Below are 16,190 nucleotides of genomic sequence, written 5' to 3' on the forward strand. Positions count from 1 at the left end.
ATAGGGGGGAGGGGCTTGCTGCCGCCACGCCCCCTTATTTTGGGTACGCTTGCATGTGAGGGGGGAGTACCCACGTCGGGGTCCGTGGGAACCTGGCGGGGTCTTTCCAGCTGCGGAGGAACTCCGAGGTGCGGGGGCCGGGGCTGCTCCCCCTTCTCTGCCGGGAGGGAAGCGGGGACACCTGGCCAGGCTGCGGACAGAAGACTTGGGCACCAACCCCCAGGGGTGACCGGCGGTGCTCAACCACCTGCACCGGAATCCGAGCAGGTAGAGCAGCCCCTAACCTGCTCTGTCACCAGCTTCCCCCTGGGACAGGGGGACACCCCGAGACCGCTTGGGCCTCTAGAACAGGAGAAATAAGGAGAAACATGATACAGACACACATCTGGCTCCAGACTCTGGAGCCCAGGGTACCCCCAAACCTCCCTTTGCCATCAATACTCTGGAAGCCTCCAGACAAGGTTTGCCTTTCTCTCCCAGTGGGGACAAACAGTCAGTTCTGCACAACCCTGTGAGGCTGCAGATCTGCATGACAAATCTGGGCTGCCAAAAAAGGGTCATTGCAGACCGCTTGCTGTTAATAACTTGTGACTACATTCAGAGCAGCAGCTCTGTTTGAGCCCTGGCCAGGGCCAGGGATGATCCTTCTGCTGAGGATACCTGGACCACCAGCCTTGCATGCTGTCTGCCAGGGCCTGGGCTCACACAGCTACCCCTCCCTGGACATGGGGATGGCTGGGGCTCTGCTGCTCAGCAGCATGCCAGGAGTAGCACACCAGGGACACTGCTGTGTCCCTCAGGGTCCAGATCAGAGGTGCAGGATAACTTTTAGAAAATAGTAGTAGGATTCAATTCCAACTCCTTCATCCTTTTGGTTGCAGAATCAGATCTCTGTGAATACCCAGGGAGGTATCTGTGGTGGAATTACTCCTGGAGGAGCAGGTTCCTTCCTTTCCCCACACTCAGACCTCAGTAAAGAGTAGATCAGAGCAGCACCTGGTGTGAGGGGCAGCAACTCCTGCCCTGGCACAACAGCAGGCACCACTCAGTCTGAGCCCAGTGCTCTGGTCACAGATGTGCAGAGCAATGCCAGCAGCCCTGCACAGTGGGATGAGTGCCTGGCTGCGCTCCAGCAGCTGGGGGTGGCTCCCACTCCCCCTCCAGCTGACACGGGTGCATGTCGGGAGGAGAAGGGCAGGGGAGGACAGCCCCCGTGGGTCAATATAGCTGTAGCATTAGTGGTAAGCAGGGAAAATTAATCTCTGGAACAAGCATGCTGGATAATGGGTAACAGAAATCTCCAGTTTGCAGCTGGAGCCAGGAGCTGATGCTGGGACTACTCACCAACAGGCAGGGCAGTGAGAGTCAGAATGGGGACAATGCAGAAGATGATCTGGGGCAGGTAGAGTGGGGCCACGTGCCCCAGGAGGATGGCAGAGCACAGGCAGAGCAGGGCAGATAGAGGTAATCCCAGACAGAAGACCCCATGCCTGAGCTAGGTGCTTCTCCTATCACATCAACAGCACTCTTCTGGATCCCTTTGATGGACATGCTTGGGCACTGGCCCAGAGCCTGCCATGTGTCCTGGCTATATCCCTCTGGTATGGGGCTTTTCCTTATGTGGGGAGGCAGAGCTGGAGCAGAGCACTGGGAGGAAGCATAGCAGCACCAGTACCAGGGCTGAAGCACTCACCACACACCTGACCTGGCAAGAAACCGATACAGCTGGGGGGATAGTGGGAGACACAGAGGCTCTGAAACGGTTTATTGCAAAGGGTTTCTGCAGGTAACATTGGGAAGGAGCATGGTCCTTTTTGGCTGAGGCTTCTCTACTCCTCACCCTCCTCTTCATCCTCGTAGGAGTCCAGGCCCACCTCCTCGTAATCCTTCTCCAGAGCAGCCATGTCTTCCCGTGCCTCAGAGAACTCCCCTTCCTCCATGCCCTCGCCCACGTACCAGTGCACAAAGGCGCGCTTGGCGTACATCAGGTCGAACTTGTGGTCCAGGCGAGCCCAGGCCTCAGCGATGGCTGTGGTGTTGCTCAGCATGCAGACGGCGCGCTGCACCTTGGCCAGGTCACCCCCTGGCACCACCGTGGGCGGCTGGTAGTTGATGCCCACCTTGAAGCCCGTGGGGCACCAGTCCACAAACTGGATGCTGCGCTTGGTCTTGATGGTGGCAATGGCGGCATTGACGTCCTTGGGCACCACGTCCCCGCGGTACAGCAGGCAGCAGGCCATGTACTTGCCATGGCGAGGGTCACACTTCACCATCTGGTTGGCTGGCTCAAAGCAGGAGTTGGTGATCTCGGCCACTGACAGCTGCTCATGATAAGCTCTCTCAGCTGAAACCACGGGGGCATAGGTGGCCAGGGGGAAATGGATGCGAGGGTAGGGCACCAGGTTGGTCTGGAACTCGGTCAGATCAACATTCAGGGCTCCATCGAACCTCAGTGACGCTGTGATGGATGAGACAACCTGGCTGATGAGTCTGTTCAAGTTGGTGTAGGTTGGGCGCTCGATGTCCAGGTTCCTGCGGCAGATGTCATAGATGGCCTCGTTGTCCACCATGAAAGCACAGTCTGAGTGCTCCAATGTGCTGTGTGTGGTGAGGATGGAGTTGTAGGGCTCTACCACAGCAGTGGAGACTTGTGGTGCAGGGTAGATGGAGAACTCCAGCTTGGACTTCTTGCCGTAGTCAACAGAGAGTCGTTCCATCAACAGGGAGGTGAACCCAGAGCCCGTGCCACCTCCAAAACTACGAAACACAAGGAATCCCTGGAGTCCTGTGCACTGGTCAGCCTGCAGAAAGAGACAAGTAAGGTTTCTCCAAGCACTGACTTGGCTCAAGGGAAGTTTCAAAAGTTTGCTTGGGTAGCTCCAGATTCCTCCCAGCATATAGAGGAGCTCACTCCCTGCTCCCACCCCCCAGCAGGATGCTGGATCCCACCAGTCAGGGGGACATGTCCCCTCTCTGCAGTCACTTACCAGCTTCCGGATCCTGTCCAGCACTTGGTCAATGATCTCTTTGCCAATAGTGTAGTGCCCACGGGCATAGTTGTTGGCAGCATCCTCCTTGCCAGTGATCATTTGTTCAGGGTGGAAGAGCTGGCGGTAGACTCCTCCCCGAACCTCATCTAGGAGACATTGGCACAATGAGAGAGATTTTCTAACTGGGCCTGGGGAAAGGTGGCAGGAGCCACTCTAGGGAGTGTCCTGCAATGGGTTGTTCACAGAAATAATGACCACTGTCACTGCCCAACAGGGTACACTCACCAATCACAGTGGGCTCCAGGTCCACAAAGATGGCCCGTGGGACATGCTTCCCAGCCCCGGTCTCACAGAAGAAGGTGGTGAAGGAGTCATCCCCTCCGCCAATGGTTTTGTCACTGGGCATCTGCCCATCGGGCTGGATGCCATGCTCCAGGCAGTACAGCTCCCAGCAGGTGTTGCCCATCTGGACGCCGGCCTGGCCGACGTGGACGGAGATGCACTCGCGCTGGGGAGGGGGAGGCAGGGTCACATCCCAGCAGAGACCAGAAATGCAATCACTGCAGGTGCTGCACAGCCCAGACAGGGCAGCCTGGGCCCTTGTCATCTTGGGCAAGCCACACTGCTCTGGTGCCTGGGTGTCCTGTGTCCATCCCAATCAACTGTGGTCTCCCAGATCTGGTGCTCTGCCTCTCATCACTGCACTGACCACCTCACTGCCCCAAGAAGATGGAGACCCATCTGCTGGAGCCCAGGATACCAGGCCACCAATTCCCTGGACTGCCCCCATCCACAGCCCTGGGAAGCATCCCGTGAGCATCTTCTCCATTGTGCAAACACCCACACGGCTTAAGGTCTGGGGCCCTGCATCAGCTGGCACAGCCTCTGTTGCTATTCCAACAACAGGGTTGGAGGCTGAGATGGCAGAGCACCACCCAGGCGCTGGGAGCTGAGGAGGTGACGGCACTGAGGATGGGTGCCCAGCAAGGGCAGGGATTTGCAGTCATGAATGGTTGCCATGTTCTGAGGCTCAGCTTCCCTAAACTAGCTCCAGAGGAGGAGGAAGCATTAGCTGCACTTCTTAACTGAACCAAAGGCTGAGCGGGGAGAGTCACCTAGATTACAACTTTGAGGGCAGTCTCAGGTTCCTCAGGAGAAGACAGGCTGAGGAGGGCCCTGCAGCCTCACTCCCTTCAGGTGAGGCACCCCAGAGCCTGCAGTCCTTTGAACAAGAACCAAAATATTCAGTGCCTTAGACCTGCTGTTGCCAAGGATTTGGATGCGTCATCAGGCACAACTGAGGTAGAGAAGCATCGAAATCAAACCGGATTTCCAGAGCCATGAGTGCCCCAGCGTGAGTCAGCTCGCAGGAAGCCGGTGGAACCAGCCATTTTGCACTCAGGAGCAGGGCAGTGACTGCCATCCAAGGAAGTTACACAGGATGCAGCAAGTCCTGGTTCTCTGCATCTAGAGTGCTTTCAGTGCTGTCACTGCATTTCAGAGGCAGCAGTGACAGCAAGGAATGACAGAAAAATAAGCCCTTGATACCCATGGTGAGAGACAGAAGCCCATCTTCCCACCTTTCCCAAAGCTGAGGTGCAAGGACCAGCAAAACAATACCCCGCTTATCCCTCCCAGCAGGTCCATAAAGGTTGTGTAACACAAGGAGCCAAGGGTAAGTCCTGAGGACTTAAGTCCTGAGGTAAGTCCTCCAGGATCCTCTACAGAAGGACACAGAAAACACTTGGCACAGCTGCAAGCACCTCAAGAAAGAAGAGATGAGAAAGGACTCCTTCATGGCCAAGGACCTTGCAAATCAGTGTGGGGGTGCAGAGGGTTATGCTGCTCACTGCACTTCATCCCACCAACATGCAGCAGCCAGGACTGGCTCTGTGGGACCCAGCACTGACAGCAGGCTGGGCAGAGCCCAACAGCACCAGCAAGAAGCAGTGCTGGTCACCAGCCAGCAGAGTGCCTTCTTCACGGCAAGGTCTGGCACAGGAAGGTCTGGGAGCATGGGCCCGCAGGACAGCAGGCAGGGTGGCTAGGGAACCTTGGGGCCGAGATACTCTCCCGGGCACATGGAGAGCTCAAGAGACAAGAGCTCGCCGTAGGACCACGGCGGCAGGGCAGCCCGGAAGCCCACCCACAGTGATGCCCACCCTTGGAGCAGGGCAGTGGGTGGAGGAAGCCACAGCTTCCTGCCACGGCTCAGCTGTGGGTCGGCAGCGTGGGGGGCTGGCTCTGCGCAGCCGGGGATGGTACCGCGGGACATAGGCAGGAATCGACACTACCAAAAGTCGGAAAGAGTGGTGAGAGAGTCTGCCCGAGCGCCGGTCTCCAAAGACGGAGGGGCTCGTAGGGGACCTTGCCACGGGTACAAGGGGATACTCAAAGGAGGGAGGCTGCTGAGAGCCGGAGAGGGAGCAGCTCAGAAAGTGGCTGAAGCCAGGGAAAGGCAAGGCAAGCAGGCGGGCACTCCTGCCGGCAAGCTGCCCGCACCTCTGGGCTCCCGGCAGAGCCCTCCCGGGAAGCCACGGGGATCGCAGCCCGCTCCGAGGAAGGTCCCGACGGGGTTCCCCCACTCCCGGGAGCACTCATGGGACCAGAGGGAAGGAGCAGCGGGGGCTGGCACTCACCATGATGCCGCCGCTGCCGCACGACCTGCCTGTCCCCGGGCTGCCGCAGATCCGCGCCCTGGGACGGCGGCGCTGCCGCCGCCTTATACCGGGGGCGGCACCGGCGCTCCGGGGCGGGCTGCCCCGCCCGAAACGGCCCCACACGCTTGCATAGATTTGCGAGCATTGCTCATATTTGCATAGATTTGCATAGATGGGGCTGTGCTGCCCGATAGCCGGCGGGGTGCATGGGTTGGGCATCGGGAAGCAGCATCCCCTGACAGGAGCACGGGAGACCCAGGGATCCCCTCGAGGAAAGGGCCATAAGGGTTGGCCTTGCTACGCTTGCCGGTCTTGGCAGAGGGGCTTCTGTTAAAGAGCAGAGATGGCACCTTCCACCTTAGTGCTCTACTGGCCGCTATCCAGGCACTAACCCAGAGAGACTCTGGGGGCTGAGGCAGGAAAGCCAAGAAAGAACCTGGCCCAGGTCTTCCCTCCTGGTGGGTTTAAGTGCTGATGTGATCCTTGGACAAGCACAGAGCCAGGTCTCTGCCAGTCACCCAAAGCCTCCAAAAAACATCTGGGGGAATTTCTAGAGGAAACATGGGCAGAGGAAACTCTTTAGAGATGAGAACAAGCTTTCCTGACCTCTTTGGAGATCAGTGCGAAACAAAAGCAAGAGAATTCTGTCCTGTCCTTTGCATCAAGGACTGTTGTACCCCAGGGCTGTGTCTGAAAGCCCTGTCTGCTGAAGGGCTTCTTCTCCAGCCTGGTTCTCCACTGCCTCCACAGTTTTGATATGATTTCACAAAGCTTTATGAAAGGAATGGTGAGGGGATGGGGAGAGCATGAAGGACTTCAGACGGGGTTTATTGGAGTCTGCAGTGACTTCACTGATGTCTGGCTTTACTACAGTGAATAACATGTCCTACACCCTCCAAAATGCTCGCAGCATCCACTGTGATGCAGAACCAGTCCTGCCTCTGCCTGAGCGCTGTGATTTAATGAGTTTTCACTGAAAGTTGCTGTCATCTCTCAGCTTGATCTGAAAGTTGAAAGCTGGACCTAAATTATCCACCCACAATGGCCTTTCTTTGTGCCTGAGTCACCTGAAAAGTGTCACCTTCACTGATGTGCATGTGTAAAGTGACTGAAAGCAAGAGTACTGCTGAGAAGCCTGTGCCAGTGTCTAAGCAACGCATTTTTTGAGACCTGCAGAAATGGCTGACCCAAAGGATCAGAATGGGTTTAATCAAGCTGGTGGGAAAATGTCGAGGTGACCCAGGTTGTGAGTGCTGCTGAACATGCACAGGATGCTGTGGTGACTAGATAACTCTGGAAATGCCTCCCCCGGTATAAATGTCCTTTGAGTGACCTCAGAGATTACTAGATAACACAGACCATGCTGATGCAGACAGTCCATGAGAGTGAGAGAGTAATTGGTAGCACTGAGGCATCAAAATTTGAACCCAGAAGTTAATTGGAGTGAAAAGGAGCAATGGTATCATCTTTCTCTGTGAAAATCTTTGCCAAGGTGTTCATTGAAATGCATGGTGGATGTCAAGGCATCACTTCTGACTGGGTGTGTCCTAGCACCCTTCTTAATTCCACGGTGCCAATTAATTCTGGGGCATTTTTAACACAATGCTTTGCAGTAGTGGTTGGAAGCACAAGTGTTGAGCTAAGCAGCAAGCAGTATCTCAGGTGGCCACACAGCTTGCGGCCACAGTTTGTGCGTGAAGGCTTGCACACTTCACCCAAATTCTGAACATTTGTATGACAATCTGGGGCACCTAGGGGTGTAAAATAATGTTATACTTCTCCAAGAAATGCCTGGAACTGTTTACATACCATTCTGGTAGAGAGCTGAGGGTGAAATATCCCTGATTTGTCGTTGCTGCAAATGCATGTTCAACAGTGAAAATACCCACTCAGATGCTGTTTTGTTGGACGATCAGAGCAGCACCGAATGACAAGAGAGCCATGAGTCATTTGGAGCTGTGCATCCCCATGTGCCTATGATCTGAAATGTCCAAACAGATGTCTAAGCTTTTTTGAAATGCTTAAGAACATCTGGCTAAATCCAGGGAGCACCAATCGCCTGCATCTTGTCAGTGCCTAACTGCTCAGCAGCCTGCCAGATGCTGGTAGCAGCAGCCTGCAAACACAGCAGAGGCTGAGCTCACTCTGACTGGATTTGTCCTGAGGCGACCCCTCTCTTACAGAGGTGTAACCCACATGTCTAAAAAGACCCTACAAATGTTTTCAGACCACATTAGAAATCACAAGATTGCCAGAATTGCTCAGGAAACATTTTCGTCGTTGTGCAGAACATGGTTGGACTCTGCATCAGCAACCAGAGAGGTATAAAAAGCAAGCAAGGCAAATTCTAGGCTATAGAGTCAGAATTCAATCATCTCTTTATTGAAGGATGGGAAAAACAGATTGAAGATACCTGAGGGGCAGAGCCTTGCCCACTGCAGGGGAAAGCCCCTACTTGCCACTCTCGGGAACCAGCCAGATCTTGACAGGTACCTGCTGGTACAGGAACCCCTGTCAGCACAGCCTGCAGTTACCCAAACAAAGCCTCTCACACAGCTGTCTTCAAGAAGTGTGTTAAAGACTGCCACACCTAAAGCACCCAGAGCTGAAAGTGGGGAGGAGATGGGTTCAGAGTCCAGCCTGGTACCTCCCATCCACACCCCAGTTCTCTGCACTCTCTGCTGAGGAAAGCCCAAATTATTGTTCCAGCTTTTCAGATCTCAGCTCCACCCAGCCTGTTCCAGGCAGAGCAAACAGTGTCACAAGGCAGTTTGGGGACATGGCTTTCTTGGGAAGGTAGAAGAGAGCACCACTGTGCTGTGGGTCTGGCAAAGAAGCCCAGTGCCCTCCACTTTAAGCCCAGCCTTTACAGCAAACACAAGATTATGAGGGGTGTTTCAGGAACAGAGCCCCTGTCTGCATCTTTAACCTCAGCCAGGAGCTTCACAAAGATGTTACATCCGTGCTTGCCCTGCTTACCCCTCACTCCATCCTCACACAGTTGCTCTGCTCATAATCCTCTTAGCAGCGTAGTCAGGCGGGGAGTTGGAGAAGCCGGCATGCGCCTCCAGCCCATCAGTGCCCTGTGCAGTTTGCTCTCCAGCAGTGGCTGCTCTGCGTTAGTACAAGTCAGACAAACGTTGGTTGGTGAAACTAATAGGTCTGTTGAAAGTTTGGGGCTTGACTGCATATTGCAGATATTGTGAATTCAAACAAGGCCCTTGTGATGCTAACTGCTCCAGCAGTATCCCACTGAGCCATTGTGCAGGGCCCCTAAAGCCCAGCTGGTTCTCAGTGATGGCCCAGAATTGTACGTCTGAGTGCTGCTGCAGTTCTAATATGGCAGCATTTGAGACATACTTTTCTGCCCTGAAAAGTTCTAGCACAGCATGGAGATGGGCAGAAAATGCTCCCTTTGCCATTCCTTAAGATATGCATGCCTTGTCAAGGTCAGAAAGGGCCCTCTGAGTAGTACCTCATCCTTCATCTGGAGAAGGTGGAGATGATCCAGAGAAGAGAAACAAGGGTGACTGGAAGGCGAGATGTCATGGGCTGTAATGAAAGGCTGAAGGAATGGGGACTACAAGAAGACCAAGCAGAGACTCAATAAAAGTCTTAAAATATATTTAAGGTAGATGCAGATAGAAAGAGGATTAACTGTTCTGCATGCTCAGGGAAAGAAGACGCATGTTTAAGGCCTGCAGTAAGGGTAGTGAAGCATGATTGCCTTAGGGCCAAGGGATCTTCATCACCGAACATCTTCAATAACCCAAGTGTGGCATTTACTCCTAGAGATCTGCTGGGATGTAGGGCACAGTAGTGATCTGACAGAAGTTTTCTCTGCTGGAGCTGAGCAACAGCAGCATAATTGCTGGTTCAGATATAATGAAGTCAATTGTGCAACGCCTGCTGCATTGCCCAGAGCGTGTGCCTCAGTACAGGAACAATAAAGCTAATTCCAGATCTCGCTACAGTCCTAAGCCCTGAATCACAGGGCAAGAGCAGGGAGGCACTCCCAGGGACATGGGCAGTCCTGCTTGCCGAGCCCCAACCTGGGAGGTTAAAAGGAGCTGTTGGACGAGCTGTGACTAGCTCTTTCTTGGGCACAGAAGTCCCGGGTGAGCAGCCTCCCTGGCTCAGAGCCAGCTGCCCTGGCTGCCAGTGTCACCTGCCTTTCCTCATGTGCTGGGAAAGGCAGCTACACACCCACGGGAGCAAAATAAAACCACAGCTGTCTAATTGCAGTGACTTCATGTCACAGCTCTGAGCATGCCTGGTGTGAACAAGCTGCCTCCAGGCAGGTGATGACGGGCTGAGCCTGCTGAGGTGTTCCCCCCGCAACCCGTGGTCTCAGGAACTGCTGGTATTCAGCGCTGATGGGCCATGTGGAGGGGCCAGTGATGCTTCTCCTCTTCAGCAGCTCTCAGAGCTGGCAATGGCACAGACAGCGTAGGAATAGCTGGAAACAGAAGTGCAATGTATTCTGCAAGGTTGTGCAATGGTAGGAGCTCCTGGAGGGAGATGGGTTATCCCATGAGGCAGAAAGGCCCTGCATGCCCCAGACAGAAATGTAGGCACGGTGATGTCTTCATCACCAGCCCTTTAGGCCTTCCTGTCTTACAAGTTCTCAGAATTGCAACAAAGCTGTGGTCAGCTCTGTTGCAATGCCACAGAGCGTGCCCGTGTGAGCTGGCAGTGATGGGGCAAGAGGCAGCCATTGCTTCCCCCGCTCCCAGGAGCACACGTCTCACCCTGGGCAGTGGAGGGGACACAGCGGATTCACACAGGGCAGCTCTGCAGGTGCACCCACTCCTTCAAGGTAGATAAACCACTGCCGGGTGGGCAGTCCAGCATCCACTGGGAAAGCAAACGATTCCTGGTACAGGAGCGTCTTGCCAATGGCTCTGCTCTACCCTGGCCTTTGGAGAGCATCCCATGGCTGGACGGATATCTGCAAGCATTTTTTTTGCACGTGGAAGTTGGTGGTATCGAATGCAAACAGCTTGTTGGCCTGAGGGCACACCAAGATCAGAGCTGCACATGGAGAAACTAGGCTGGAGTCTAGGGGATTGCTGTAGAGTTGTTAAAAGTGGAAAGGAGGTGCTGGCATCTGGCCAAGTGCTGGTGGATGTCAGAGGGAAACAGTTAATGTGATAAAAGATGCATTTAATAACTCAGCTGGGTAATGGCTCCCAGGGTGCTCCTGCCCAGAGCTGTTTGTGTGCAGAGAGAGTGCAGTATTGCAAAACCAGGGCTGTCCTCCCTGCTCCTCCCAGAGCCTGAGTGCTGGGAGTCAGTGGCCTCAGGTTACTGGGCTGAGAGCTTGTGTTCAATGGGCATTTTGAGGATGCCTGGCTCAAACACATATCTGAGAGCTTCCTAGCAGAGTTAAGTCAGATGATGAGAAGCTGTGCATGTGAAAAAACAGCTATTTGGCAGAATTTCTCTGTTGCAAGATCTTAGGAGCCCCAGTCTGCTGAGTTTCCACGTGGCTCTCCTCATTAGGACGAGGCATCTACAGGCGCTCTGTGCACATCGGGGCTGCTGTGCCCTTCCCTGAGATGGCATGGCTTGGACAGTGTGGTTCTCATTCTGCCACTTAATAGCCCATCATTGGACACAACCAGGAGGGGCTTTACCACCTCCCAGGCAGGAGGATGCAAAGTCTGGCAAGAGCCGGGCACCAAGGACTCCTGCATATGTTGGGGCACCCTCAGCATCCTTACCAGGTGCTGATTAACATGGAAGACCTTCCTGCCAAACAAGCCTGGTTTCAATTCTCGAGATAACAGGTGTGCTCAGGAGAAAAGGCAGGGATGTAACTGGCTTGCTGTGAGGAGGGCGTCCCAGGAAGTGAGCAGCACTGTCAGTGTGGTGCCTAGCAGGCAGCCTGGGGAACAAAATGCTGGTTGGCAACAGTGAATCATCAGCAAGGAGCTGCTGGGCTTCTGCAGGGATCCATGCCAAGCACCACCGGCTTTGATGGTTTAATCAATGGTCTTGAAATGAATCCCAGATCGCTGCTGATAAAGTGTGAGGGTGGCAAGTGGGTGTGCAGAGTAATAAATGACAAGACTGCCCCTTCCTACCAATTCTCAAATGAATTACGTAAAGCAAATTTTGCCACAATGTAGCCTTTTAATCAGAGAATTCTAAACCATCCCTGAGAGTTAATCATCCTCTTCACTAGCTGCTACCCCACCAAGCTTAACATTATCCCAAATTTTTCCCAGTAAACATTTCTTATCACTGTGGGCCTTGCACCCACACCGAGGGATCTCCCCCTGCAAAGGTCCTTGGCAGTATAGCTCTTGGCTAACACACACCTTTGCTATTGATTCCTCTGGTGCAATGCAGGAATACAAACAGGCTGGCTTGGCATGCTGAGATAAATATTCAGGGGCAACACAAAAAGTAGACTGGGAAAGACCATCAGCAGCAGCTAAGAACTTCCTTCTTTTGTGGACAGGGAACACTAATTGTTCCATCCCTCTTTGCAGCAATATTGTGATTTATGCAAATGCTGTTATCAGTATCTCCTGCCAGCTTCCAAGTGAGGATATCATACCAGTGGTGTTGATCTGAATCAGCCAGACATGTAATCGTGTTGCAGGTGCTGATAAGTTTGCATAGCAATACCTGCCTTCCCTGAGACAAGGCTATCAGTACTAAATACATTTCTCATTATTTCATTCTCTCCTGATAGAAACAAAATTAATTCTTCTTTTTTTTTTTCCTGGTATTATCAGTAATCTAGGGTTTTCTGGGCCAACTAGTTTATTTTCTTAATGATCAAGGTGATTTCTGTTCTCAGTTCTTTGGAATTACCCCAGTTTTCCTAGCTCTATTAAAAATTGCCATCAGCAGCTCAATAAGACCCTCAGTTAAGCCCATTAATGCTTTCAGTGTGGGCCTGATGAATTGAAAATGTTGATATTAACAGATGACACTTTACATGCTGATTTGTTACAGATGGCATCCAAACTGCAGCCTTCTCCATTTCATCCACAGCACTGGTTGCATTGTTGCACTGGTATTTAGGCACCAAGGGCTGTGGAAAAGAGCAGAAGGCTGTTTACTGGCATTCTTTTTGCTTTTTCTTACTTTCTTCTCATGCAAATGCGTTAGCTTTATCTCCTTTTTTTATTTGCCCTTGCTTGGCTTGTTTTTTGCCTTTGAGCCATGCCTAGTAGGAAGTCAATGAGCCAAGGTTGGCCATGTAGCTGGAGGGAATGGTGAGGACCAGACAGCCTGTGATCCCAGTCCTACCAGGCTCTGTGGAAAATCATGGCCAAGCCAGATGGACAGGAGGGTCTTGGTGCTTGGAAGTGTGTGGGCATGGATGTGTTGGTGTGCATGAGTGAAATCAGGTTTTGGTTCACAGTAAAATCCCTTCCTGTCCAGTGTCAGCCACAGATTCTTCTCCCCTCTGCAGCTGAAGGGCTCTCCAGCCTTTGGAGGGGGAGTGTGGTATCAGTCTTTTCATTATCCTTCCTCTCTCATCACCTTCAGATCCAATCCACACCATGCAGCCTCCAGCCCCACCATGGGTGGGTTTGGGGTGTCCTGCTCCTGTGAACCACAGGGTTATCCAGCCCACCTTATCACCAACCATGTGCCAGGGATAGGGGTGAAACCCTGCTGCCACGAGGCTCAGCTGCTTCCTGGGCCCGTGAGCCTGCTTATCATGGCTAACTTATTTAGTCACAGGCATCTGACACCTCTGCCAGCCTCTGTTGATTTGAAATCTGCAAGCACCTCGGTTTTGCCTGGGTTTTGGCTGGGGCAGCAGCCCCATTGTAAGCGCAGGCGAGCACTCCAAGGCAGAGCCTGGGATGCACAGCCTGGATCTGTCACATTGCTAAATCTGGCCCAATGTCATCACCCTGCTTGAACGAAAGTCACCCTGACTTTGCTGTTTCTCACTTCTCTGTCCTGCTATGCAAACTAAAAGCAGCTGCATGACTTTGCCTCCCTGGATTCTCCCCGGTGTCTAGAAGGTAAAATTCTAGAAGAGCCAGCTAGGACAAGTGAATTAGAAAGAGATGGGCAGGTGGCTGAGAGCTTGGCCACTGAGACAAACACTAGGAGCATCAAAAACACAAAGATGTGAAGAAATTGACTGTGCAGGGAAGTCAGGGAAGCTGAGCAGGGCTCTTTCGATGAGATAGCAGAACTGAGGGCAAAAGAAAAAAATGTAGATTTTAAAAATGGGTGCCCTGCTCAAGTGAAGTCCTCATCAGTCCCCTGCACTTGGGGATCCCCACCCTGGCACAGCCCTTTCTGGAGTAAGCAAACCCTGGAGCTCCCACTGACCCCCTTTCTGAGGGCTGCACTGACCCTGTGGCCATGCCCAGCGATGGGGACCATGGCCATGACTGCTGCTGACTGTCCTCAGAGTGGGCAGACAGGAAGGTGACACAAAAACGGCACACAGGAGTCTGTCTTGCTCTACTCAGCCCTTTCTCCCTCCATCCCACTGGCTCTGGCTCCTGCTCCTTCTCTGCTGCAGCTCCACTGCAAGGAATGGGCACCTTCCCTTGGGGAGCAGGGACAAGAGGAAGGAAAACAGCTGCATGTGATGAGGGGAGCAGTGGACACACCACTTGTTGAGCATTTCACTCCATAGCTCAAAAATTGCCAAGAATACAATTTTGCAGTACATAACTGCCAGTTTTGATGAGGCTGTGAGAAGGTTTATGTTTTCCTGTGGAAATCAAAAGCTGAAATGTTGTGTAGCGCTGAAAAAAATATATCTCTTAATTTGTGGTTTGCATAATAATATAGCACAGGTTTATGGTGCAATTTTGCTGGCTTCCTGAGAGATTGGGTAAACCAGGATAAAAAAACTTGGTCCTTTGGGGTCCTGCTTTGCTCACCCGAAACCTCTTTTCTCAGAAAACCTCAAGAGTATTTCATGAGCATTTTTGAGACTGGAGAGGTGAAAACAAGCTTGCAACACAGTGACCTCCAGAATTTGTAAAGAAATAAGGATCTTCTCGAGACATACTCAGGATGCTTGTGCAGGGTTTGAAGCTGGTGTGAGCCAGGCTGGCAGGTTGGTGCATCAGGACCTTGGGCAGACCTAGGAGGAAAGGGAAAAGAGGCCAAGGTGGCTGAAGGTGTGCGCTCTGTGTGAGGCACTGGTGGGTGATGGACTGCTTCTCTGTGGCTGCTGCCAGGTTTGAGCAGGGCAGTGACTGTGGCAGCTGTGGGGTGAGGTTTGGTTGGCACCACATCCTCTATCCTACCAGCACCAGCTACTGCCCAACTCTGCACCACATCTCCTAAGGACATTAGGGAGTTGTTAGCCCTTCTCACTCCATATCCTGATCTGAAGGGTGGGGGAAACTTGTTGATGCCATGAAGGCATCAGCAGTGTGTTCCCCTGGCTGCAAAGTCCCAGCCAGCATCTGGATTCCTCTCCTTTCCCAGCATGAAGGTCTCCCCGCTGGTGGGCACAGAGTGGGCTGAGACCTGTAAACTCTGGGCTTCCTTGTCCCCACATCAGCTGCAAAAGCCAGGGAAAGGAAAACAAGGTGCCAAGGGCTGGGTCCTGGTGGCATCTCCACACCTTCCCAGCAGCAGGATGGGGTCCCTGTGAAACAGCCTGTGGCACCATCTAGTGTCCATGCCAGCTCTGCACCCATTGCTGGGCAGATGGGCCAAATCAGAGCCCCTAGTAGCCGGTGAGGATACTCTGGTCAGAGGCAACTTGCCAGGGAACCCACTTCCTGCTCCTGGGCAGGCAGGTACAGGGGGACAGTGCTGCAGTGGCATCCAGGAAAAAAATCCCCAATGGAAGGGAATACTCCAAGCCATTGTTCAAGGAAATTATCAAGTGCTGTCTGATGGCAGGAGACAGATCTCCCATCCCTTGGTGAGGGCAATGCCCTTGGCACAGGAGATGATGCCCTTGGCATTTCACACACCCTAGTGCTCACCCAGGCCCAAAGGTTATGGCTGGGAAAGGCTCTTCTCAGGGATGACTGTCTTGAAACTGGTCTCTGAGGAGCACTGGGAATGTCCTGTCTCAACATCCAGGCCTTTCCATCCAGCCAGGGTTCCCAGCTAGGGATTTATGGGAGGTGAGGAAGATATCCTAGCTGTGGTGCTGGAGTGGCAGAGGGTCCAAGAGGCCTTCCTGCAGAGAGATCAAGCTCCCTCCTTCTCCCATCCAGACAGCAAGAGGGAATCATGGATCTCCGTGGCCAGGACACATTCACGGGTGCAGGTGAGTGTCCCCAGGTGAGACCACCCAGGATGCTGAGGATGGGTGAGTACAGCCCCTCTGCAGCAGCTGCCTGGGCAGGGGCCATGCAGGGGAAGTCCACAACGAGCTTCCCACTGCAGGTCTCCGGTTCTCTGGATGCCTGGGTACCCTGGTGCTCGGGGTGGCCTGCCGGTCCCGGCTGCCGGTGCCACAGTGGTGCCAGGCGGCTCAGGCTCCTGGCCGGGACCTGTGCCCGCCGGTCTGGCAGGGCTGCGCCCCGTCACGTCCCCCGCCCCGACAAAGCGCTGAGTCACCCCAGCTGTCCCC

The 16,190-nt window shown here is 53.4% G+C and overlaps 1 protein-coding gene across 1 annotated transcript; it reads right to left on the reverse strand.

Moving 5' to 3' along the window:
* Window positions 1-1,734: 1,734 nt before the first annotated feature.
* LOC113995051 (tubulin alpha-5 chain-like) lies at window positions 1,735-7,338 on the reverse strand. Its single transcript, XM_027734753.2, has 4 exons — window positions 5,630-7,338; window positions 3,276-3,498; window positions 2,988-3,136; window positions 1,735-2,801 (listed from the first exon to the last, which is right to left on the reverse strand). The coding sequence occupies exons 1-4, from the start codon at window positions 5,867-5,869 to the stop codon at window positions 1,830-1,832; spliced, it is 1,584 nt and encodes a 527-aa protein (XP_027590554.2). The 5' UTR covers window positions 5,870-7,338; the 3' UTR covers window positions 1,735-1,829.
* Window positions 7,339-16,190: the final 8,852 nt, after the last annotated feature.

Source organism: Pipra filicauda, unplaced genomic scaffold, assembly GCF_003945595.2.
Source record: "Pipra filicauda isolate LSUMZ 115617 unplaced genomic scaffold, ASM394559v2 scaffold241_size1546129_pilon, whole genome shotgun sequence".
NCBI lineage: Eukaryota > Metazoa > Chordata > Aves > Passeriformes > Pipridae > Pipra > Pipra filicauda.

What these genes read in the sequence shown, in the direction of transcription:
- LOC113995051 (XM_027734753.2), bottom strand. Translation starts at nt 5,869, where the DNA reads ATGCCCAACCCATGCACCCCGCCGGCTATCGGGCAGCACAGCCCCATC. An exon ending in CCTGGAGCCCACTGTGATTG is followed by an intron (nt 3,137 to 3,275) that starts GTGAGTGTACCC and finishes AATGTCTCCTAG; the next exon opens with ATGAGGTTCGGGGAGGAGTC. An exon ending in TGGACAGGATCCGGAAGCTG is followed by an intron (nt 2,802 to 2,987) that starts GTAAGTGACTGC and finishes CTCTTTCTGCAG; the next exon opens with GCTGACCAGTGCACAGGACT.